This window comes from Myotis davidii, unplaced genomic scaffold, assembly GCF_000327345.1.
Source record: "Myotis davidii unplaced genomic scaffold, ASM32734v1 scaffold602, whole genome shotgun sequence".
In the NCBI taxonomy this organism is placed as follows: domain Eukaryota; kingdom Metazoa; phylum Chordata; class Mammalia; order Chiroptera; family Vespertilionidae; genus Myotis; species Myotis davidii.
In genome coordinates, this window is record NW_006293537.1 from 465913 (window position 1) to 492324 (window position 26412).

A 26412-nucleotide genomic window follows, 5' to 3' on the forward strand; every position below is an offset into this window, starting at 1 on the left:
GTAAATGAAGTGAATTTCCCATTGCTGCTAAACTGCTTTGGACAACCTGGTACAAAATGGATACCATTCTCCTACACATACAGGCGGCCCCTTCGAACGCACTATGGATACATAAACGTGAGGACGCAAGAGGTAAGACCTCAGAGGGTTATCTGGGATTCGAGGGTATCCATGGTAACAGATTTTCTTTAGAAGCAAGAAGCTTTCCAGTCACTGAACTGGCTTTTGCTGCCCCACTGAGCTTCTCTGGGGCCCTGACATTTTCTCTGTTCTCATTGTTAGATGGTTACTGACACACGTCTAAAGTCTGCTGGCCCTTCTGATTCACTGGCTTCATGTGGAGTTGAGGAAGCAATTACCTGTTTTCCTGGTGGTTTGTGGCATAACATACACATCTCTCCATTTATTAACTCTGATAAGCAGTGACCAGCTAGAGAAGTAGCTGGTTTTGTTTCCTGGGGGTCAACTGGTTGGGGACAGCTCTTTGTAGAATTGCAGAAGAGCATTTATACTTTTGAAAACACTAATTCTGAGACCTGGAGCTAGACAAAGGCCAAGCTGATTTTCAAATTCTCCATGGCTGCAGAGAAAATGGTATTTAAAGAGTTTTCAAATTTAAAGGGCTTAAAATCATTTCAATCCTGTAATCTCTGAACCTTCAAGTCTTTGTAGCCAATTGGTGGTACAGAAGAGACTGGAGGCATATTGAAAGCGGGGAAGTGCACACTAGACTAGCACTTTCGCAAGCAAGGATTTATATCATGGAGTGAAGAAAAAAGTAATGAACCTCACAAAATATGAGACGTGCACAGAAGTGATTAATAAAAGTGTTATCTCTGTTTGTTTCTATGTAGTGGGGTGAATGTGAGGTTAATATTCATAGATGCAAAGTCCGCATTTGAAGTTGTTGGTAACAAAGGTACAAGTTGTCTGTGTGTCTACATCCCAGAGAAGAGTTTTGGATCAGATCCCATTGAAGGGTCATTTTATGAAGATACTAGAGAGGAAAGTTACGCACAGCACAGAACGCTACTCCTGTTCTGAGTTATTCTTCGCATCCAGGGAGGAGGTGAGAGCTGGCTTCGTACATCCCCTCTTGAAGGCAATATCATACCTGAGTCTTTGCATCTGGTTAATTTGATTTTTTGAAAACAGTCTCTGTATCTGCAGGATTTACAAGCTATTTATTAGACCTTTATAATTAGAAAGAAAAAGGCACCATTAATGACACATAAATTCTTAGGGGCCTTGCTTGATGTTTATCCTTTAAATGATTTCAAATTAATTTTTTTAAAAAAGGGTCCGTGGCTTGAATTTGTTGCATGTCCTATTAATTGATTTCCTGTATAAAAATAATCTCAGAAAATAATTTGTCTCGCTCTTGTCTTTGTTACTTTTATTTCTGGCTGTCAATTAGTATTCTGTAACTCTACTGGATCGTGTTAACCACTTCACAAGGACCTGCCACAGGCAGAAACACGCGCCTGAAGTTTTTCACAAGTTCCTCTCAGGAGGGAAATGCCACCTCAAATCAAGGACCCTTTCATTTGTTTAAATATTAATGGATTGGATTTTGAAGTGTTAAAGGAAAAAGTGATGTATGGAGGCTGTTATTAAATTAGTCATATTAGCTAAGCTACCTTTGATATTCTTTTGGTGGTTTTTAATATGACTTTACACAGGATATTGATAATTATTTTGACCCTACAGAGGCTATTTTTTGGAAGGAAACATAATCACTGCAGAGAGTTTTGTTTGTTTGTTTGTTTGGTATTTTTAGGCTTCAAAAGCACACAGGAATGGCTTGAGTGAAGATAGGGCTAACCATATCAACTAGCAAAGTTATTATGAGGATTAAATAGGGCAAAGTGCATGAGGTGCCCAGTTCCTAGCCGATGTTCAATGAATGAAGATTTTTTTGCTTTGTTTTGTTTTTTACTTCTCTTATACTTACCAGTTATGACTTGAAGTTCTCAATATGAATAAACACAGTCCAGAACAACAAACTTTGCATTTAAATTTTAAAGACTTTGAATTCAGGGCAAGTAATTAGAAATCAGGGTTTTACAACTTAAAACCACAATGAGAAGAGAAAAAAAGCATATTACTGCACACTAAATATCAAATTGGCAAAAAATTAAGAATCTGATAATACCAAGTGTTGATGAAGGTGTGGAACAAAAAGAACTCTTGTACACTAGTACGTAGAGTATAAACTGGAACAACCATTTTGGAAAAAACAGCTTCCTATTATCCTGTAAAGTTGAAGGTCTACATAACCCATGCCCCAGCATTTCCAGTCATTGATATATTCACATTGATATGATCATAAGAATCTGGAAACAACCCAAATGTCTATCAGTAGGAGAGTGGGTGAAAATTGCACTACATGCACTAAAGTACTATACAGCAATAAAAAAATGAAGCATGTGACATGAATAAGAATTACACAAACATAGTTTTGAGCAAAAGATCCTATATAATAAAAGGCTAATATGCAAATTGTCCCCCTGACTGGGAGTTCGACTGAGAGTTTGACCAGGGGACATGGCCAGCCAGCCAACCGCCTGTGGCCCCTCCCTCAGCCATCCTCGTTCCCATCCCCAATCGCCTCCTCCCCCACCTTGATCTGGGGTGGGGCCTGTTGGCCAACCTCCCACATCCCCTCCCCCTGGCTAGCCTGGCCCAATCGGCCCTGATCAGGGCGGGCCAGCCAGACCCCACTAGTGCACGAATTCATGCACCGGGCCTCTAGTGCAAGAATAAGATAATACACACAAAATGATTCCTTTATAGATCAGAGGAAGAGGCAAAACTAAATGATGTTGCTTATGTGCATACATATAAGGTGCACCTAAAAAGAAACAAAAAGTAACATAATTATTATCATACAATTGAGAAGAGCAGTTACTCTGAGAAAAATGTGTGGTTTGTGAGCAGTGTGCATTCCCGAGACACCAACAAAGATGCTACCTCTTGATCCAGTTGAAAGTGACATGGGTGTTCACATTCTAAATATTTTTTTAAGTATCCATTCATGTTGTATGCACTTTTCTGCATTTCTATTTTATAATGAAAATTGCAAAATATATTCTGAGCCCAGTAGGATATTTATTGACCAGGAATTACACAAAGCATTTCACCTTATTTAACAGTAAGAAATAACTAAAGAGAAGCAATGAGGCATTAAGCTAGCTAAAACAAACTAGACATATTTACAATTGGCAATTTCATGTTATGCAAAAAAACTAGTAGATATGCAGGTAACTTATTCTTGTAGTCTATGCATGATAGAAAGGCCCCATATAACATGAGTGAAGGGGATGAGCAGAAAATTTTGCATGGGAGTTGGAAAACAACATAATACCTAAACAAAATGATTGGTTTCCCTCCATCTCAAACGCCTCTAGGGAGGCAAAATTTGCAGGCTGTCTACCTTCCTCTTCATTGATTTCATCTTTTCTTCTCACAGTTCCAACCCCCACCATCCCCATGTCTGTACTTCATTTGTACTCAAATGCTCTGCGCATTGGCCCTCACCACATAATGGCTTCAGGTGCAACCCTACCCAGAGATAGCTGCATTAGATAAGATTCTGGAGGAAAAGGCCTTCAAGAACCAAAATAATACAGCTAAAATGATAGGTGGTGGATTGGATATTTGGAGAAAATGGCTTCAATAGGGCCCCTCAAAGCTTGCTCCAAAAGCAGCCTACGTCCCCATTCATTCTATTCTCACCCAGAGAAGGGTCAATAGCTGTGGCCGAGCTGAGCCAGGTGAGCACCGAGCTCATCTATTTATTTTAAGATCTTGTTTCTCAAGGTTTTCTCAGAAGTTTTTCAGAAGAAAGCACATGCTTACTAGAAACCAGCAGACTTGCAAGAAATATTTTAAACAGGTAGACATATGAGCAATGATTTCTAGATCTAGAGTATCTGCAAACACAATCATTGTTGATGATAGTTTTATTGGTTGATGCTTCAGCTAGGCCAGACATTGCTGTCACTAGACAAAGATTTTTATGAGTGGAAACATTTATGAGAAAAAAAAAGTCTCCCCACTACTGTCAAATGCAAGGTGGGGATGGGGGTGGCTGAATTAGGTTGAAGATTTAGTAGACACAGTGGAGAGCTGGGTTGCTTAGGAGCAAAATCTGATTTTCTGGTTATTTTATTTTATTTTTTTTAAATGAGATGAGTTCTGGTCCCTTTGGCTTGGCCCAAGTGGAAGTATAGGCAATCTCATGAATCTGTGACAGTCTGCCCTGAAGGCCTCACATTTAGTAAATTATACCCAGTTCAAGCTCAGCTTCATTTTATCAATTCACCCAGTTTTTGAATGATCTGTTCCCAAGGAAAGTACAAAAAGTAAAAGATAAGGAACATAGGAAAGATAAACCTGGGACTTGCTTACATTTTACACTGTTAGAATATTGTTTTCCTAATCCAGACCCATACAAAGGAATATGTTGTGAAAATCATGAGGACTATGATAGAAATAATTGAGCACTGAGATAGAAATAATTAGAATAGAAGGAATTAAATACTCATCCCACTCTATAATGACCACATATACCATGCATGCAGTTGGTGATTGGCTCCCATCTTTTGCCCTGTCTCCTTTCCTTTCTCAGCCAGTGTGAACTAAGGTTCTTATATTGGCGGAGGGGAAGTACTGAGAATCAGGGAAGCAAAATGAGTGCCAACTAACAGGATGAGTGCTGGTATCCTGAATTTTGCTGGCCACAGAATTCCTCATCAATTCTATGTTTGATCCAACAACGCATGAGGCAGTGCCAACCCAAAATTTGGACCAGAAGTGATTTAGATTTTGCAAGAGGTCCTACCGTATTTGCCGGCGTATAAGACGACTGGGCGTATAAGACGACCCCCTAACATTTCCACTCAAAATACAGAGTTTGTTATATACTCGCCGTATAAGACTACCCCCTCTTCCGCACACCTTCCACACACCAAATAAAAGGTAAAACAATATCAGATTTGATTTTAACATTTTAATTTATATTCACATGCTTATGACATGCAGGAAAACTGTCACAAGGCTGTATGTAATCAAACATATACATAAAACAGTGCAAGTTTATTACCGGTAAACATACCGGTAATTAACTAAAGAAAACACACTCTATAGACTGGTACTGTAGATGCTTCTCAGGAACACAGGCAAGCAGCCCACAACCTAGAGGGACTGTCAATGATAGAAGAAAGATAACAAATAGAGGTAGAGAGCAAGTGCCGGGCAAGTCCCTAGCAAGTTTGCTGGCGTGACAGTTTCACCTTAAAAGCCTTCAAACTCCTCTTCATCATCTGATATTAAAAGTTCATCAACGACATCTTGGTGCCATGATAGGGATTGATCTTCAAGTCATATGGAAAGAAATATACGTTAACCCGAATTTACCACACTCGCAAAATCGCACACAGCCAACCATACACCCAGTATGGTATCGCGATTCGCGATTTTGTGCTATCATACTGGGTGTATGGTCGGCTGTGTGCGATTTTGCAAGTGTGGTAAAATCGCATAACAGCAAAATCGCATAACAGCCGAGCATACACCCAGCCGCGCTGCTGATGCCTGAACGGTATGTGGAATGAAGTGGGCGGGCATCGGGAGGCCACTATGGCACGGGGCAAGCACTATGGGCAGTCTATCTGAAGTGTACCTGGCATATAAGACGACCCCCCACTTGGAGGCATATTTTTCAGGGCCAAAAAATCGTCTTATATGCCGGCAAATACGGTATATTTCCCTTTGCTCCCCACCCCCATTAATTTTCTGGCCCACTAGCTTAGCTGCTCAGACTTGCCCTGCCAGGTCATTACTGTATTAATAATGCAACCCTCCATTTAAACAGGATTACATTTAGGGGACCCCACCTGAAACATTAGGGCAGAATCACTATATTATTGGTTGGCCTTTGACAGTACAAAACATAACCCCATATGTGTTTGGAAAACAAAATCTCTGCTTAGCAATATTTTGTGAACTCTGCTTTCTCCTTAATACAAATTTTAATGGTTCATTTTGAATTAATTAATTATAGTGGATAGGCAACATATAAACTACTAAGGTACTCCAAGACTTTGTTGAAGGTAATCATTGTTTCTGCCTGTTGTGATCATGGCAGATTTTGAGGGAAAAGAAGAAAATGTACTTCAGGCTAGATTTTGTTTGTAGTTTCCAGATATGGAATCAGTTTTCCTGTCATTTTTTTGTTGTTGCTGGTGTTGGGTGACCTGACGTGAAGATAATTCTCTGAGCAAATAACCTGTAACTCATTTGCATGAACTACTAGATAAGAGAATGAAACTCTGACAATCAATAGAATGCCACATGCAGATGTTTCTGCTGATCAGTGAGGATGACAGATGTCTCCCTCATATCTGATAAGAGAATCTTAGTATGCCAGTGCTGCAGAGGTTCTCTGGTATTTGGGGAAAAGTGACCTTTTGGATGGCCTTCAAATGTGCTAAGTGAAAACACACAAGATTTCCCCAACATAGCAATCAAGTTGTAGAGCGGCATATTGATTTCTTTAATAATTTAATGAGGCCAAAACAGACCTCTTCAAAAATGAGAATGTTTTAAAGTAGACTAAATAAGAATACTTAAGATCAGTTACTATGACAAACAGGCTGCATAAGCCTAATTAAAGATGTGCATAACATATTGATGTTACAATAGATTTTCCCAAGTTGTGGTTATAGCAACAATTAAGGAACAGAGCTGACTTTCTTGGCAATAAAAGCACACATTCCATGCAATCAAACAAATGTCCACATGTAACTAAGCTGACATGAATATATATATAACTCTCTCTCTCTCTCTCTCTCTCTCTCTCTCTCTATCTCTCTCTCTCTCTCTCTCTCTCTCACACACACACACACACACACACACACACACACACCTGCACACACCTCCACACCTATTCATCTTCACTGCTTAAAATTTGCCAATGGCTTTCCATTGCTCTTCAATCCAGGGATTGAGCGGGTAGAGGACCTGCCTGCTTCCCACCACCAAATGCCAGTAGATGCGCCCAGACACTGATCATCCAACAATGTCAACACCCTCTCCCCCCACGCACACTTCCACATGTCCATAAGGATATATTTGAGAATATAGGCTTTGGATTTTATATAAGTCTATTGAGAACAATTATATGCAAATATGTTTCAAAAGCTTAAAACTAATCAATGTCATTGTTAATTAAAAGCTGAATATTCACATTTGTATAATCATAAAGCAAAAGAAATTTCAACTGTTAAATTGTTATAGAAAAGAAAACAACTACATGAACATCTAAAGATTACTTATTTGGTATGTGCATATTGGCTTAATCATTTTTAAGATCATTTATCCTTTTCCTAAGTATGAGGGCACATATTTGCTGAGTGGAGACAAGATTATGTTTCTCAGTCTGGTTGTGAAACAGCAACTCCCAACAAAGGCCATATCTCAAGGCAATCTATGCTCTGCTGGCAAATGAAAGGGTCAGGCATCCCTGTGGCTTAAAACAGAGTCAGAAAGCATTCTTGGGAGAGGTGAGGCATGTAGTAGGAGAAGGATTTGGATGGGATAGAAAGAGAAGAAAAACATAGAGTTGGACGTGTAGGAGGGGTTTAATTGTCCCCTGTTCCCTCCTAAGTTCTTTGACTAGTCTGACAATTAAATTGACATGACACAGACTACCAAGAGAAAAACAAGTTTGATTTCATGCAGGACCCCTACAAAAATCTGAGATTCAAAAGGCACTTGAGGCTTCTATACTCCCCTGAGTGAAGAAAAGGAGTGGGGGTCTGGGCTTCAAAGGAGAGGCGGGCAATTCATAAGAAGATAGGAAGAGCAGATGTTTGGAATAAGCATACACATGTTTGCCTCCCATGCAGATAGTTTTCTCAGATGAAGTGACCTCTGGTAATAGGTCTCCTGTAATGCACATTTCCTGTACAAAAGAGTAACGTCCACTCTGTTTTCAAAGTCTCTCCTGTGTCTGCAGCTCAGAAGAATCCCCATGCTGAAGAGGCACATCACGGGGTGGCACATTCTTTTCTTTATTGATTTCAGAGAGAAAGGAAGGGAAAGGGAGAGAGAAATAGAAACATCAATGATGAGAGAGAATCGTTGATCAGCTACCTCATGCAAGTCCTCTACTGGGGATTAAGCCTGCAACCCAGGCATGACCTCCTGGTTCGTAGGTTGATGCTCAACCACTGAGCCACACCAGCCAGATGGAATGACACATTCTGCCACCCTACAGGAAAAAGAGCAAAAGCAAAAGTTCAGAACACACACTGTCTATTTCCCTTCAGCACATACCACTCCCAGCAGGCCATGGGTACTACATTAGAAGTCACAATCAGCTCCTGGCTGTGTTGGTAATCACCATGGCCTCACACTCCATCCATCCATTTCTTACCTCTCTCTTGTTCCATTACCCTTTGTCCTAATCTCTGAGCTCCTCATTTTGTTTAGCTAATTATCCAGTCTTAGAGAGACCTTACCTTGGTCCTGCCAACCTGAAAACTATATAGGAAGCCAGGCCACTTATGTACCCCAGCATGGAAGTGGCATCCCATGCCCAGGAGACACTTCCACATGTCTGCATGATCCTCTGTCTTTCCAGAGAAGGAAATCAGACCCATAGTGGGGGCAATAAATGGGCTACTCTGATTGAAATGCAACTTACTCTGGGGTATAGAGGATAGAAAAGAATTCATTAGGTAATTATGATTTTGGAATGTGAATAGAATCACTGGAAAGGGAAAAGCCAACTCATACTTGCAAAACAGTAATACATATGATATATTCATGAATAACTATATCCATATTCATGCACTAATGTATAGAAATATACAGAAAATCCACCCATCCATATACACATATATGCAGCAATATATACATATGCACATGCTCACAGAGCAATATATATTTTCTTAAATATAAACATACACTGTATTCTTATGTACTTCATTATATAATAAAACTAGAGGCCTGGTGCACGAATTCATGCACAGGTAGGATCCCTTGTGGAGGCCTGCAGGGATTGGGGCCCCAGCTCAAGCCTCCAGGCTCACAGCCCCAGCTCGCGCCCCCAGCCTCACAGCCCTGCGGCCCCACCTGGCACCCCACATTGGCTTGGCGCCGCCTGCTCATTTGCTCTACCACACTGTGGTCCTGCTCTCATCGGGGTCCATCAGGGCCAGCAGTGCCTCCACTGTCACCCGCTGCCAGCGCCACATCACAGACAACCGCCATATTTCACACCGCCCCCTCGTGTTCAGCGCACATCATAGCGAACAGTCAAACTCCCAGTCGAACAATTTGCATTGCAGTGTAGGCTTTTATTTTATAGGATGGTTAACATGTGTAATTCCCCAGTTAGATATATATATATATAGTGCCTCTTATGCTTGTCTATGCTCCACCACCCCTTTATTACAGAAACAGTCCCTTCCCTCCTGACCAGAGGGGTGCGCAGGAGATTCAGGCTAGTGATTGGCTAAATGAGGGATTGGTCAAGAGGTAGATGCATGGCCAAAAATGGGCCATTCTGAACCCTTCCCAGATTTTATTGTTCTAAGTAATGCTGTGGGGAAAGATCCTCTTTTCTTTGGTAGTAGTGTGTTGAGATGTGCATCTCTGAGTGTCAGTGGCTGTGCTCCTTGGGGAGAATGGGACCAAAATATTGAGAGAGGCACTAGCCAGGGGCAGAGCTAAAGTGAGCCTGGACAATTCTCTAGTGCCAAGCCCAGCCGTTCTTGAAGGCATTCTACCTCCCCTGATCTGGGGAGATAAGCCAGTGAAATCTTTTTTCATGTCTTCTAGTTTGAACTATATTTTGGTCACTTGCAAGCAAATGAGTCCTAGCTGATATGTACATTATATGTTATAGTTATTTTACAACCACCACCACAGAACATGATGAAATTCATCTTTCAACAAGGTGCTGGCTGGGAGAGCCATCTTTCCAAATCCATACCTGAAAACTGCTGGGAAGCAGAGCCGGAGGTCACCTCTGTCAGCCCATTGGTCGGCCCAGGTGTCCACAGAGATGTGTGTTCTATATCCTCCTGCTGAGGGACGTATGTGTAGGAAATGAGCTTATCTTTTGAAAAAGGGAAGTAAAGGTCACACTTTTCCAAGGCCCTAAAGCCAGAAAATGGCTGGACAAGACTGACAACTACTGAATTTCTAATCCTATGCAAATGATAGATCACATGCTTTTCATTTTAATTATTCAGAAGAAATCTTCCCTATCGCAATGAGGCATCATCAGTCAAAATAGATTTTCACTTTACAAATCACATCTGTTATTGATGAAAGATCCATTATCATCGTTTTCAAGGTTTCAATTGGTTCCCCCAGAAAATATAAGAGGACTTGATTCATTGCAGAACCTTAGGTAGAAAAATGCCCTTTTATTGACTGTCATCTTAATACACTTCACTGGAGCCTGTTAGACATTCAGATATCACATTTCCTCACCTGAGATAAGCAAAGCAAAGCAAAACAGAGCACCCAACAAAGAGCACCCTGATTTGAGAGTTGAAAAAGATGAGAGAAGTAGCTGTCCCCCATGGTAAGAGTTTTTGTTCAGCTTTTCTCAAGTTCCAGTTAAATAACCTGACAGAGTAGGTAGAAAAGAAAACAAACCAAAAAAAATTCACCAAGTGGCTGTTAGTATTAACCGTGATTATTAGTCACCAAATACTTAATAAGTGCTCACTCTGTTCCAGATAAAGTCTTAAGGCTCAGCAATGAGCCCCACTTTAAAGAAAAATTAAAATTGGGGTTCACTAAGGAAGAGAATAAGACAGACTGGCTGGCAATTATCCTAGAAAATACCACCCAGGGGGGCATAGACATTTCAGCATAACAGATTCATTATTTTGCTGTTAAGAATAGTGAACATTCAAGTAACTTCAATTAAACAATTGTATTCAATGTCTGGCAGATAATTTGCCACTAAGTAGATGGCATCAAATTGTGATTTCTCATTTCCCAGAGTAGACTTACAAAGGCTTACTTACAAATGAAAAATATTCATTAAAGAATTTTTTACCTCAAAATTAGCTATATGACTCCTATATCAAATGTTATCCCACAAGGCTTTGAAAATGGTATACCTGGTTAATTAAGTAATCTGGCTTATAGAAATGTTTTAAGTAGTAAAAGAAAAATGAAATTGAGTTCTGATATGGCAATATAGTGGTCTAAGATAGCATGGCAGTTGTCTTGCTGTATAATACCAGGGCCTGCTGGATAAGCTAGGATACGTTATTTAAGGCCCAGATGGCCTTGCACGAAAGAAGGGAAATCTTCAGACACCAGCAACTGAGAAGGTATGGAAAGAGACGAAAGCATGAAAGCTGATAGTGTGGCTTCCTGGGGGTTTATCAGTATCCATCAAAACTGAGGGGATGGATGATATCAACCCTGCAAGACCAGAAGGCAAGCCTGGGTTAAACAGAAGCAGAGACTGAGATAAGCCAGCGCCACCCCGCCCACGCCCCTTCTCCCCCCAACCAATCATTCTGAAAGCTGGGACTTGACCAGCTCTGCCCTAATAAAAGGCTAGGCTAGGAAACAAACAAGCAATCACATGAAAACAGTCACAGAGAACAGATAAGGAAGCTTATTATATCTTTAGTCTTTGGATAATAAAAAATTACCCCTGGAAATTAATTTTAGACTTTGAGTAAAGCTGATTATCCTCCATAAGGTGGGTGGGTCTTATCTAATCAGTTGAAGGCCCAGTAGAACCAAAATATATGTATTTTAACATATTTTTTTAATTCTTTTTTTTTAATGATGGAAAAAGCTCTGGAGTATTTCACAGATAATATTGCTTAAAAACTAAAGTACTTAATTCTAGTAATTATTTTGTAATAAATGCAATACATACTCATTGTAGAAAAACTGGAAACATGTTTAAAGAAAAGGTCACCTAAAATGTACCACTCACATATAGCCCAGGACACTTAATATCTTTAGCTATTTTCTCCAAACCTTCTTTCTCTGTCTACATTTAGAGTTGACATAATCCTCTACATATGCTTCTCTATCTCACCTATTACCATTTAACATTATGAAAACATGTTCTGTACTTTAGGACAAAAAAGTATTTTCTTCTTTGCAATTACAAAGCATTGCCTAGTGCCCAGCATTTAGCGGATTCAACAAGTGTGATCCAATGAACTTTCTGACTTGAACTGACAACCCCTTCCTGAAACCACTTAATGGAACATGCTGACCAACGCAATTTTAGTATCTTCTGTTGCCCTCACAGGACAACTAAAACCACTGGCCTTGGAAAATAAGTTAAATCAGTAAAATAGTATGCAGTCTGTAAGGACTAAAAGAGATAATGACATGTGTAGTGCTTAAGCACACAAGTTCACTATCCCTTATCCCAAATCCTTTGGGCCAGTTACAGTTTGGAATTTGGAATTCTTCCACTGCGGATGAGGATAGAGCAGATGAGCAGTGTATTATGAAACACCACAACTGGCTAGAGGGCAACTCATTGCAATCAAACAGGAATAGCGAAGCATTTTTATAGCAAGTCATGTGAATAACAACAATAAGTAGACCCTCTCCTTGAGCTTTACAAGTGTTCATGGTGCATTATAAGAATCCCTTGTGTCTGGGTTGTGGAAACACCGTCCAGAGGATTTCAACCCTTTCAGCCCTAGCTGGGGACCAAAATTTGGTTCATTTGCCAGCTTGCAGGGTTCCTAGAAAATGCACGTAGTAAAATTCAAGCTGACCACTAGGGTCCAGAAAACAAATTCATAGACAACCTGCAGCATAATGTTTGACCAAATACCTGGGCGTTATGGCCTGGCCAAGTTGACAAATAAATGAACCATGACAGTGTAGAAGGCTTTTAATGAATCATTGAAATGTTCTCACAAGTAGTCTCTAGGTTATGTAAAGTCATTTTCCCATATTGTAGACGAGGAAATTGAGACTAGGGCAGGATATACAACTTGCTCCAAGTCATACTTGCTCAAAATGGCAGGACTAAATATTGAAATCCAGATGTCAGAGCCCCAGATTTTAGTCATATGGTCAAAGAAAGAGCATCCAATGTGTTGACACGTTGTTTTCTATAGTGGCCCTGCTTCCTTTGCACAGTTAAACTGCCTGTATCTCTATATGTAATTTAATCTTGATGGCTTTTGTTGAGTTGGGTGCCAAATATTAGAGTTGAAATTTTACTTAGTGCTTGTTATGAGCTGCTGTAAGTCAATTATCTTGTTGCAGCCCACATCTGGACAGAGTACAATCATGCAGCTCCCCTCTCCCCATGACTTTTTACTCTATTGTACTGATAGGCATAACAACCACAGCATTACCATTCTTGCTATCTTGTTGATGAACTGATTTCATGTTTCTCTCTTTACATTTTTCAAAAGATACAGTGCTTTTTAGGGGTTACTTAAGCTATGTTCCAAAAGCAGAATGGTTGATTGCTGTGTTGCATCCCTGGCTGCCCTGTATTCTTGAAATATGTGCTTTCAGACAGGATGTGTTGGGGACAGCCTTTCAGAGGGAAATATTGACTTTCCCAGATTAAAGAACAGATTAAAATACAGTCTCTTGATTTTAAATTAGGTAAAAATTAATATTATTTGTCAGAAATCCACTGAGGATGAAAATGAGACAGAGTTTTAGGTGCTGAGCTATGTGCCAAATAGCCCTTGTGTTGTTGTTTTTGTTAATCCTCACGCAAGGTTATTTTCCCATTGATTTTTAGAGAGAGTGGAAGGGAGAGGGAGAGACACACACAGAGAGAAACATTGATATGAGAAAGACACATTCATTGGTTGCCCCCAGCACCAGGGCAGGGCATCCAGCCTGCAACCAAGGTATGTGCCCTTGACAGGACTCGAACCTAGGACCCTTCAGTTCTCAGGCCGATGCTGTAGCCATTGAGCCAAACTGGCTAGGGTTTGTGTTTCTTTCTTGAACATCTTCTTCAAAGAAACAACTGTCTTTGATATCTCTGGGAGCCACATGAATATGACTTGACTCCAATTGCCCTCATCATCTTCAGAGTTTATTTATTTATTTAGTGCATGGGTCTGTGATCATTTTGCTCATTTACTTCTCGAAACTGGCATGATCATTGTAAATCTCCTTTTCATTAAATAACCCACTCTCAGGCCGTTGTTATTATTCCAATTTAGAGTTTTGGAATGGAGTCACCTAATACGAGGTCAATCAGCCCTCCAGTGAGTGGTGTGCTTGTGTTAAAAATGCTTATGCTGACAAAAGCACAGGAATCATGGCAACGGAATAATATTCACCATCCGAGCCACCTTGACATTTTCCTGCTAGTAGGAAGCTTTCTTTTTTCATTTTTTGCTTTTAACATAGAAGAATGCATTTTAAATTCTGTAGCCTACATAATCATGCCCATGAGCTTTCTCTTTTCAATGCATCTTGCCCCCATCACTAGTTTTCTCTCTAAGTGATGTTAAGTATGCAGAAAGCCAATTAGGAGATTCCACTTAGGATTCCTTCTCTTAACTGTATTTCAAAACTTATGTGGTATAACTGCTAGCAAAAAGACATGAGAAGAAGAATAATGTATTCTATATTGGCCCTTCAATTTCTCAACTGTATGCCTCAGTTCAAACTGGGAAGTTTCTCTCTGCTATCTCTATGTAGAAAATCTACCCATTCCTCAAAGCCCAGTCCAAAGTCCTTTCCCTTCATGCTGATTTGCATAATTCTCCTTAGAAGTCACAGCTTCTTCCTATGATTCCTTTCAACATTTTTTTATGGTAAGTAATAATGACAAATACTTGTATTATGCTTTGCAAAATTTATGGACATATTATTCCATTTAATAAATAATTCCATGATTTTGATAATATCCTCCATTTTAAACTGAGAATGTTAAACAAATGGAGAACCGAGAGGCTGAGGAATTTGTTTTATGCCACAGAGCTGTCCTCTGTCTCTACCATCAAATCTCTTTATTTGCCAGTTATATCCTGTTGGTTTTCAACCATTAGCATCATTTTAGCCAGCACTGTTGAAGACTTCCCTTTGTCAGGCATCCTTCTAAATTGTTCTTATGTAGCAGAAGCAGCAGCAGTAATTCCTGACACCTTGCTAGATACTCAGTTTTCAAAGTAGCTCTGTGCAATAGGTACCATTATTATCCTGGCATTTACAAACGAGTCATCCAAGAGTTGGGGAAGTTTAGTAACTTATTCGGGGAGCATCACTGTCTTTCCATATCACAAATCTGATCTGTAGTCAGTGAAAATGCTTCAAAAATTCACAACTGCCAGTCACCACCCTTCAGCCACCATTGCTACAGGAAGATTGAGTGCCATCTCCTTCTGCACTCACAATAGTTCATGAATGTATTCCACTGGGAGAATCTTAATAACATCTGGCACTATAGTGGCAAGGAAGCTTGGGAAATATAATTAGCTTTCCAGCTCCTGCTACACAGAATGGGGGAAGAAAGCACAGAAGAAGATAAAAATGGATACTGAATACCAATGGACGATATCAGCATCACTATGATAAAGATGTGAGACTATTGGCCACTCATTTTGAGTACGAGTCTGGTAAGATGGTCATCGACTATTTAGTCACTTATATGTGCAGGTTTCACCTCATCCATGGGGGGAGATGAACAACCACATGGTTCCATGTCACAAAGAATGATTACTTGTTAATGATCAGTGAATTCTGGGTCATTAACCCAGAAGAAAGGAGTGGTTGTTTTCTACAGCTTCTGAGGAAAACCTTATTCTCTCCTTAATGGAAAATTATGCAGGTAAACCAATACACATAGGACTACCCAGATGTGTTCCTATTGGCAGCCACTCAGTGGATATGTAGCTATCCAAATACTTTCTTAATCTGTCAACCCTAAATCATGATGGGGGAGAACCTCTGCTCCCCCTTTCCTGCTCAAATGCTATCCCATCACTTCTTGTCCAGACCATTTCTGCAACTTATCTATTTAAATACTGGAGAAGTTGTCCTCATTTCCTCACATGACCAATAGCTTACAAGTTCCCATTCTAGTAATGGCCCTAGCATAGAAATAAATGCCCATATGGTATTTTCCCCACTACCTCCAATTGATTAGGGAAGAGTTTGCTTTGATGAGTATCTATCTCAGGTGGGCTTTTGTTTGAAAAAGTATCAATACTCATTTCATGAGGAATAAATGTAAATGTTGACATTTATTTACCAAACAGAGTGATTGCTTAAAAATTACTAGCTAATAATCGCCCTATTTTTCAGTATATTGTATCTTTTCCAACTATTGTTCTCTTTTTATAAAGAAACCTGCTTAGAGTATCTCATGGATTTTTCTCCCTCAAGTGTGCTTTCCAGGAGTTTCCTGCGGGATTGATTGGAACACAAGGATTTCAGTTCGTGGCATCCTGTTAATCAGCTCAGATTTGTTAAAGTCATTAGTGTTACAAATTTTCTTGAACTCACAATTTTCCTTACCCAGGGTTAATTCTGCAGCAGCATGTTAGTGTGGGCAGGGAATCTTCCATCAACTCTGTGTTCTTAATGGAGTTTCCCGGGTTAATGACAGTGGGGATCCCCATAGGGAAAATAAGGCATTTGGTTCAGACAACTTATGGGAGCTGAACCTTGCTGAATGCTCTTCTGGGGGTTTCCTTACTGATCTGTCAACAACTGGTGCCTGCATCCCATCAATTCCTCTTCACTGAAGCCTTGCCACACGGTGCATGTTATTTACCCCGTTGTTTCCTTTTTCTCGTTTTCTGATTCATGAAAAAGACCCAAAAACATTTGGAAAAGTTGGGACTCAGCAAATTGTAAGATTCGTTTTCCTATGTTAGTCCCCATAATCTTCAGATTAAGATAAGGTACTTAACTTCACTGAGCTCTCAGTTGCCTCCTGTAGAACAGTCAGTCGATACCACTTCCTTGGGAAGAGGTCAGACCATGATCATTCAGGTTTTCACCATGTTGAGGCTGTTACGTGTTTCAGAGCTGGTGGCACTCCTGAGGTAGTAGATGAGGTGGTTACAAGGTTAGAGCTTGTGTTAGCAATCGATCCAGGTAAGTCTGTAGGACCATTCGGTCTACAGTTCTGACATCTGTCCATCGCTTGGCTCATCTCTCATTGCACCCCCTCCCCATGGTGCCTGATGCTTCAGCCATGCTGCATCAGTTTGAATTCCAAAATAACAATATATTTTATACCTTTATGAATTTTCAAATGCTTGCCCCTCCTCTAATTTGCCTGGTGATCTCTTCACCTTCCAGGCCTTTTCTGATGACCTCTTTCTGCTTTGTGTTCCTAGTGTAGCTTCTCCCTATTTCTGTCAGAGCACCTATGACATTTATTCCCATTCCTGTGTACAGAGCTGATTTCCGCTATAAACTGTATGCACCAAATCCTTTACATTTCCTTCCTGCCAGTAGTGGTGTCTTCACTCAGAGAGAAGCACTTTGCAAATATTTTAAAATGTGGGAATTTTAGTGTAGTATTTATTTCAACCCTAACAGAAATACAAATTCGTTTGTTCAGAAACGTGACTCTTCTCAATTATAATGTAATCAGTAGGTGGGAATACTCAGCAAGATTTATATTTTATAAAATCACAGGAAGGAGGACCAGTGAATTAGAAGGTATGAGGCAGATTTGAGCTCAGTATGAGTAATAACTTTCTAGGCATTAAAACTGTTCAAAATTGGAATGTGCTATCTTGTCAAATAATGAGGTTTCAATGACCGAAAGTAGTCATACCAAGACTCACAGGGAGGCTATTAAATATAGATTCTTAAATTGGTTTGGAATAGGTGCTGGCCAAGATCCTTTCTAATCTTAGATTCTATTTTTATCTCTTTAACTCAGTTCAAATATCATTAACTTTTTATAATTGCCAATTATGGATTCAATATATATCAAGTTATCTCAACCTTTATTTAAATATTTTTATTAATCAAAGTCAATGAAAAAATTTACCTTCTTCCTAAGCCATTAGTCAGAATGCATCTAGCTGTCCTTGTTTATCCATATTTTCTTTCAGTCCTTGTCTAGCCTATATAATAAAAGGGTAATATGCAAATTGACCCCAACTGGCAGAACGACTGGGAACATCCAGTTGTTATGATGCGCACTGACCACCAGGGGGCAGTCGCTCAACTCAGGAGCTGCCCCCTGGTGGTCAGTGCGCTCCCACAGAGGGAGTGCCGCTCAGCCAGAAGCTGGCACATGGCTGGCCAGTGCAGCGGCGGTGGCAGGAGCCTCCCCCACTTTTGTGGCTGTGCTAAGGATGTTCCCCAAGGGTTACCAGGCTGTCAGAGGGATGTCTGATTGCCAGTTTAGGCCTGTTCCCCCAGTGAGCAGGCCTAAGCCGGCAGGCAGACATCCCCAAGGGGTCCTGGACTGTGAGAGGGTGCAGGCCAGGCTGAGGGAACCCCCAGTGCACAAATTTTTGTGCATTGGGCCTCTAGTATGTATCATAAAATTCCTAATAGTTTTATAAGTATCTTTCAACTTAAGCCAATCAGTACTTAAATGATAGGCCATATGCAGTAGGAGATACAAAGAAGACATCATGATTGTGGTAGCTAACATTTATCAAGTGTTTACTACCATTTTACATATATGCACAACAATGCCATGTTGTAGGTACTATTTTGTAGATGAGAATACTGAGGCACAGAGAGGTTAATTTGCCCAAGATCATATAGCTACTAATACTAAGTTGAAGAACCCAAGCAAACTGATCTAAAATCTGTTCCTACAACAATAAAGCATTACTGACTCTTGATGAGTAAATTTAATAGGATACTATATCTTACCTTCAAAGATGACTTTACAAAGAAAAAAAAAGATGACTTTACCTGGTAGAATTACATGTGTTTGCTTTACTTGGACAAGGTTGTTCTTACTTTTACTTTCCTAAAGATTTCTTCTTTCAAGTTTCTCTTTACTGTTGTTGCTTTATGGTATTCTGGCATTGGCCAACTAAATCCATGTAATCTATACCGTTTCTGATTTTCTAAACTTCCCATATAACTATATATATTTAGTTTGAACTCCTAGGGATATGATTCTGTCTCCATGGTTATGTTAATTATCCTCCCCTGAGAATCCTTTATTCATATTTTGCTCTTGTGGGAACCACAATAGTATTTAATAACCCAGTGACAAATTAACTTCTTCTATAAGCATACCTGAGTCCCTGGAAAGTATAATTTAGAGAAGCAGTTTTCAAATATTAACATGCATCAGAGTCGCCTGAAAGATTAGGTAAAAACACAAATTTCTGTGCCCTACCCTGTTTGGCTCAGCGGATAGACCATCAGCCTGCAGACTGTAGGGTCCCAGGTTCAATTCAGGTCAAGGGCATGTACTTTAGTTGTGGGCACATCCCCAGTAGAGGATGTGCAGGAGGCAGCTGATTGATGTTTCTCTCTCATCGATGTTTCTAACTGTCTATACCTCTCCCTTCCTCTCTGTAAAAAATCAATAAAATACATTTTAAAACAACAACATCAAAAACACACACACTAATTTCTGGGCCCCCACATGAGGGTATCAGATTCAATGGCTATGAAGTCAGTTTCAAAAGTCTGCATTTTTCCATGTTCCCAGTTAATGCGGATGCTGCTGGTCTTGGGGCCACACTTTGAGAGGCTAGGCTTTTTAGAGGTAAGCTGGGTCGTAGGTATCACAGGTATGTTTAGAAAGCTTCACAGGTGCTTCGTGCATACCCAGGAGTTAACGTATTCATAGTATTACTCCGAGTTTTTCAGAAAGCTTGAGCTGATACCATTCAGTCCTCTACTGACTTTGTTCTAGAACACTCTATTTTTCACTATTTGATAAGATGTCCACACCTACTTGCTTCAAAAGATCATTTGGGAATAGAACTCTCCTTGAAGCATACCTCAGTACAGATCAAGCAAGTAATCAATTGTGGCTTTTAATAACTCCTTTTCCAATTTATGTTTTCCAAGTGCCATACATAGCCCAGCACATAGTAAATGCTCAAGGATTTTTTTTTTAAATAAAAGAATATTCCACTAGGCTAGATTGACTGACCACATATCTCGAACCATGCCAGAATACCTTTTTCTGATAAAGAAAAATAGTAATTTTATTGATCCAAAAGAACCATGTCAAATTGTTTTCCTCTTCTTGCTGTTTTCAATTTTTCCAATTTGGGCTCAGCCAGCAGTGCCACCAATGAACGGGCTGCACGGATTTTAATAAGGACTCCGATTCCTGGGGAGGTAATAGGCAAGTCCGGAGGGCAGGGTCACACCCTCAAAGCCTGCCTGACAAGAGGCCAAGATTAAAATGCAAGGGCAGGTGGAGAAGGCTGGAAAGAAGCTGCAGTTTCCCACTGTGGATTTCCTCCGAGTGTCATTAGCTCACCATGAAGAACACAGGGTAGATTGCATTAGCATGAGGGAAGCAAGGTAGAGCTCAGTTTTCTTAATTTAGCTTTTTTTTTGGGGGGGGGGCATTATTTCAATTGTTTGTTGCAATAATAGGAATTTGATCCAAAATATGTTTCTTAGTATTATATTTCTTAGCATTGCCAGGCACGGAATATTTCCCGTTTTCCCCTAATGATCGTCATGGATGGCCCTTGAATTTATTGTATTAAATAGGTCCCAAGGCAGTAGTATAGAGATCTCCAGTTCCAAACAGCGGTGCTTCCTGGTGGTATAAATGAGGCTCTTGTATCCTTTGCATCAGGATACAGTCAATCGTGGGCCTCACAATCCTATTGGGCAGTTTACAACACAGTCCTATTCTACTTTGATCTTCACTAGAAATTTGTGAGATGATTATTGGGATATTAACCCCATTCTATAGGTGATGAAACTAAGCCTCTACAAGTTTGTTAAAAATAAAACAGCCAATGATGGGTGAGGGCTGTGAAGACATCTCAGGCTTTCTCTCCCCCCGCTTTATGCCTGATTCCAGACACTGCGCTGCCCAGTGCCTCTGTGAGAGGAGCTCCTTTTATTCCCACTTGTCTGATGAGAACAATATGAGTCAGGGGAAAGGTGAGTGCATTGGTTAAGGTCAAAGGCAAGGGCAAGAGCTGCTTCTGGAATCACATCTCCTGGATCAAGGCAGAAACAAACCCCATTCCTCCATACCACATGGATCCTTTCCTTATTCCCCCTTCCCATTGGTCTGCTGCATGTTTGTGAACAGCAGTTGCTGGAGCACGTAGCCAGGGCTTCCTCCAGATGAGCTGATGTGCTGCCAGAGTGGAGACTAGCAGGGCTCACTTCACAGGCCAAGAGGACATCTGCCTTTGCCTCTCAGCCCCAATTATTCAAATCTGCTCACAGCTGGAGGGATGACAGGTCCACAGAGAGGCCAGTTTCTGATCTTCAGACTCCCTTTCACCCAGACCTGCCCCTCCTATTGCTTAAGCAGAGGCCGGGATGAGCATCCTTGGATGTGGAGCACAGTAATTCCCAGAGTCCGTAGGCACCCCCTGGCTGCTGTGTCAGCAACTGGCTGCTCGCCCGGGCTCTGCAGGGCTCTGGAGTCTGGAGCCTGCTGGCCCTGAGGCAAGAGGGCTGCCAGATGTGCGTGCTAACAAATGGCAGGAGCTACTGTGCGATTATAGCGGCACAGAAATAAGTCGGGAAATCATCTCTCCCAATGGGCTTGGAATCCAGGGTAACTGAGGCAGCAAACAAACTTGTCTGTGTGTGTGAGATGGGACTGGTGTTCATCTGTTCAGGGTTGTTTTCTTCTCAGAATGAGACCTTTGTGAGCTAACGGCTGAGAGGTTTAAAAGCAGGTTGGCTAGTCCTTGATACCTAAAGTGTGGGCTGGAGGCCCCCATCCCTTGGGTGCTGGTTAGAAATGTGGCATCCAGGAACCAGCCCAGAACTACTAAATTACAATCTGCATTTTAATAAGCTCTGCAGAGGGTTTGCTTGTGTGTGTGAGGAGCCCTGACCTAAACAATACTCAGGAGCCTGGGGAGGATCTTACGGCCATGCAAGATAGTTCCTCTGCACTTTTGTAGCATAACTTGGTCACACGGAATGGGGTTCTACCTCCAATACTGGGGATAGGGTGAAATTAATCCTCCCGTCTTCTCTGGCTTGGGGCGGCATTTCCAAAGGGCTGTGTGAAGTGGTACACGTCCAGACAGGGGATTTGCAGCTGCACAAGCACCACAGGCTTTCTCCTGGCAGTCTCTGGACCACGTGGCCCTCTGTGGAGTAGCTACTGACTACATTGCACCCTACGGACAGAAAAGCCCACAGCTGCCCTGCTCAGGGGAGCCGCGCAACTAATGGAGGAGCTGCATACTGAACATGATGTTGTGGCTATTAACATTTTTATGGGTGGACTGCTTTGCAAAGCCGAGGGAAAGTATTACTCTTCTAGGATTAATATATTTAACAAAAAGTCTGCCAGGAGAAGAGGCTTCTGCTGATAAATAGGATTATGCTGTTGATTTATCTAGTAATGGAGACTTGAAATTACAGGAATCGATGTGTGTGTGAAAGCCATTGTCGTCTGGTTAATTATGTTTTGCCAGCATTATGGGGAAGCACTTTATGCTCAGGGCAGCCAAATGTATTTCAGCCAGAAACCTGCATTGTAAGTGATGGGCCGAAATGCAGATAAAGACAAAGCCACCTACAATTCCAGATTCCTGGACACTTGATGTCTCCAGAGGCCTGCCTTCTCCACCCCCTGCATTGGGGCTGTGGTATTGAGGTCTGTTTCCTCTAGTACAATGGTTTTTAATGGGGGTGATTTTGCACCATCCCACTACCTCCAGGGGCCATTCATGAATATCTGGAGACATTTTGGTTGTTGTAACAGGTAGGGAGGTGGTGTGGGTAGAGGCCAGGGATGATGCTGATGCTAAATATCCTCTAATGCACAGAACAGTTCTCACTCTCACCCCAACAAAGAATTATTTGGTCCAGAGCATCAGTAGTGTGAAGGTTGGGAAACTCTAGAGCATTCTTGCTTGTGATTCTGACCCAAAGAATTGGGACCAAGTTCATATCCTGTTTGTCAGTAGATACAGAAGTTAGGTCTATGGGAATTACAGTCATCTGGGATTGTCTGCCAGAACAGATACCTAGGATGGAATCTAAATGAGCATACAGTTGGAAATGCTGAAATGGTTCCCAGGGCATTTCCACCTGTCTGTCATTGGTAGTGATGCTGTTTTCAGGGTCATTCTCAGCTTTCTTTTTCCTTTTTAAAAAATTGGTTTTAGAGAGGGAGGAAGGGATGGATGGATGGATGGAAGAAAGGGAGGGAGAGAGAGAAACATTCATGTGAGAGAGATACACCCATCGGTTGCCTCCTGTATGTGCCCCTACGGGGGATCAAACCTGCAACCTAGGTATGTGCCTATATGCCCTGACCAGGAATCAAACCCACAACCTCCTGGCACACGAGAGGACACTCCAACCAACTGAGCCACACCAGCCAGGGCTCAGCTTTCCTCTTTCTTCTTTGTGATGAATCAGCTATTGGTTTGGAAGGCCTAACCTGCACATAGTTTCAGCTCTGCTATTTGCTGAGTGACCTTGAGTGTGGGAGTAGAATAATGTCCCCCACAGATTTAATGGAACCCGTGAATACATTACCTTAGATGCATAACAAAGGCCACTTGCAGATGTTATTAAGTCAAGGGCCTTGCAAGGAGAATACCCTGGTATATGGGAGTGGGCCCACTGTGAACACAGGGGTACTCTTAAGTGACAGATGGAGATGGGAGAGTCAGGGTCAGAGATATAAAGAGGCTATGCCATTAGTTTTGAAGTTGAAGTAAAGTGGGACGATAGGACCACGAGGAAAGTGGGCCACCTCCAGAAGCTGGAAAAGGCAAGGAATCGGATTCTCCTCTGGAGCCTCCAGAAGGAATAAACCCTGCCGATACTTGATTATAGCCAGCAAGGCTGGTTTGGGACAAGTGACCTCCATAACTGTAAGATAATGCAAATGTGTTGTTTTAAGGTACAAAGTTTGTGGTAATTTGTTATAACAGTGACAGGAAACTAATATATTAAGTCAGACATTTTCCCTCTTAATGTCCCACTGTAAAATGGGCCTTCATTCATTCATTCATTCATTCATTCAGCAATTACTAATCAATTGCCTCTTATGTGCCAAGCACTCTTCTAAGCACTTGGGATAGAGCAGTGAACAACAGAGACAAACCCTACTCTAACATAGTGACAGGAGAGCAACAAACAAATAAAAAGCGTGACTGTATAAATGGTATATAAGTGATAAGTGCTCTGAAGGGAAATTAAAGCAGTCAAAGGAACTGGAGTCCCTGGCTATTTCTTAGGAGGTGTTCAGGGAAGGATTTTTTGATAAGGTGATGATATTCAACAGAAACCTCAAGGACCTGAAGGAGAAAACCATGCAGACATCTGAAGGAAGGATGTTCACAGCAGAGGAGAAGTGAGAACATGTGCCCTGAGCTAGCAGCTTTAGGGACCTGAAGTACAGGGAGGGGGCCAGTGTGGATAATGATAATAATTACTATACAGGCTATTGTGAGAATTTTGGGCAACATACATGAAACCCCTTGGTTTACTTAAAAACACTTTGCAAATATCAGCTATTATCATTGCTGTGATCCCTGAGAGTACATTTGTGGGGTTGCCAAGTGACCCCGAGGGTGACCTTCATTTTTTTGTCTATATGAAAGTGACGAGGAAACATCTCTTGGCTCAAAGCCCTAGAAATGGTACAGAGAGGCCCAGAAATAGGATTATTTTCTTATCATGGAGCTGATAGTGATTCTATGTGTGCCTTCCAGGTTGGTAACCTTGTTGGGGGTGGTGAGGACAGGTAAGATGAATGGGAGATCAGGATCACTTTTGCTAGCCTCACCCCTTGTAGCTGTGTGGTCCAAGAGGCCACAGGCCTGATGGGGCCTGGAGCACTCAAGTTGTCTCTCACTTGAGTGCACACCATCCTGAGAGAGAAATCACAGAGGGATTTACAGATGGTGACCCTGCCTGGCTGGGGCCAATGACAGCCCAGCCTTGTGGACAACTAATCCCCCAGAAGGAAGCCAGCTCTCCCAAAGGATGAAATGGAAATATTTGAAATATAATTCACATTCTTCTTTTTCCAAGACAGGTGGTGAAGGGTTTAGTTTTTAGAAAAAGCTGAGAAAATGAAAATGCTGACATGCTGTGCACATGGCATTGTGTTGGGAGTAGGGATTTCTTCTCTGCCGCTGGGGGTGTGGGGTTGAAGAAAGATCAGGGGGGAGGCACCCAGAAGGCTCTCAGAGTCTAAAGCTGGCCTGTGCGCCTACCCATGAACATCTCCGGTTTAAGAGTGTTTTGTTATTTTTTTTCCCCCGATGCATTTTGTATCTCTAATCTGGTAATGACCAAGGCAAGGTCACAGATGAACTGTGTGTATTACTCTCTTCTTTATGCTGAATAATCCACTTGTAGCTGAAAGGCATTTCAGTCATTAATTTGATTATCCTGTTAGATGTTTTCTTTTTTCTCTAAATGAGTTTCTCTAAGCTGTCTTTCCCTGCTTTCTGATAGATAAATGAAATCGCTTCAGAACCGAAAGATTAATGTGTGTGCTTTATCACCGGAGTGGGGGAGCTTTCTCTTTTTAGACACATAATCACAAAAATAAAGGGGCCGTCTTCAGCCCCACCACTCCTCCAGGGGCAGAGCCTCCTTTATAAAACCTGCACTTGGACATGTGTGTTCTGCAGTCCGGAGGGGCTGTCAGAGGAAAGGTAGAGGAAGGCTAAGCAAGATGAGCTCCTCCAACTGAGGGGGAATGAAGCTAAAAGGAGGGCGAGATGAGCCTGTGCCCTCAGTTCTGTGGGAGCTGAGTCCGTGTCCTCGAAAGCTTGGGGAAGGAGTCCAAAACAGACAGAAACCAGGCATGCGGCCAGGCACACAGCTAGAAGAACTCAGAGGAGCCATGGCCGGTCAGGCACTGGTGTGCAGGCAGCTTCCCCTGTCCTCAAGGTCAGAGCAAATTCCTACCTTACTTCTCCCTGCTCGTGCTCAACATCTAAAGCAGGACCCCCACCGAATCCAGAGGAGAAATGAGGACCAAACACATCCTTCTGGCTTTGAAGTGCTTTGATAGTTGGTTCCTTTTCTTTTCTTAAAGCCTCGGTGGCATGTTAATGTCATGGAATAGCAGGAGTCCCTTGTATTACAGGATAAATGTGCTGGTGAAAAGTAATTGTAAAGCAGGTTTTTCCTGAAGAGTTAAGCCCATCTATGAGAATCGCTTCAAGTGACATATTCATTCCTTTATTCAGGGAAGAGTTGTGGTGCCCATAAAATGTCAAGCCCTGAGCAAAGCACTGGACATGGGGCAGGTGTGGGAGA

The 26412-nt window shown here is 41.5% G+C and overlaps 1 protein-coding gene across 1 annotated transcript in view; it reads left to right on the top strand.

Moving 5' to 3' along the window:
- Window positions 1-26412, top strand: part of ST6GALNAC3 (ST6 (alpha-N-acetyl-neuraminyl-2,3-beta-galactosyl-1,3)-N-acetylgalactosaminide alpha-2,6-sialyltransferase 3) — a 517233-nt gene that overhangs the window by 220376 nt on the left and 270445 nt on the right. Inside the window, 1 exon segment of the mRNA XM_006767210.2 lies at window positions 1-132. This exon segment is cut by the window's left edge and continues 24 nt beyond it. Coding sequence (XP_006767273.1) covers window positions 1-132 — 132 coding nt within the window.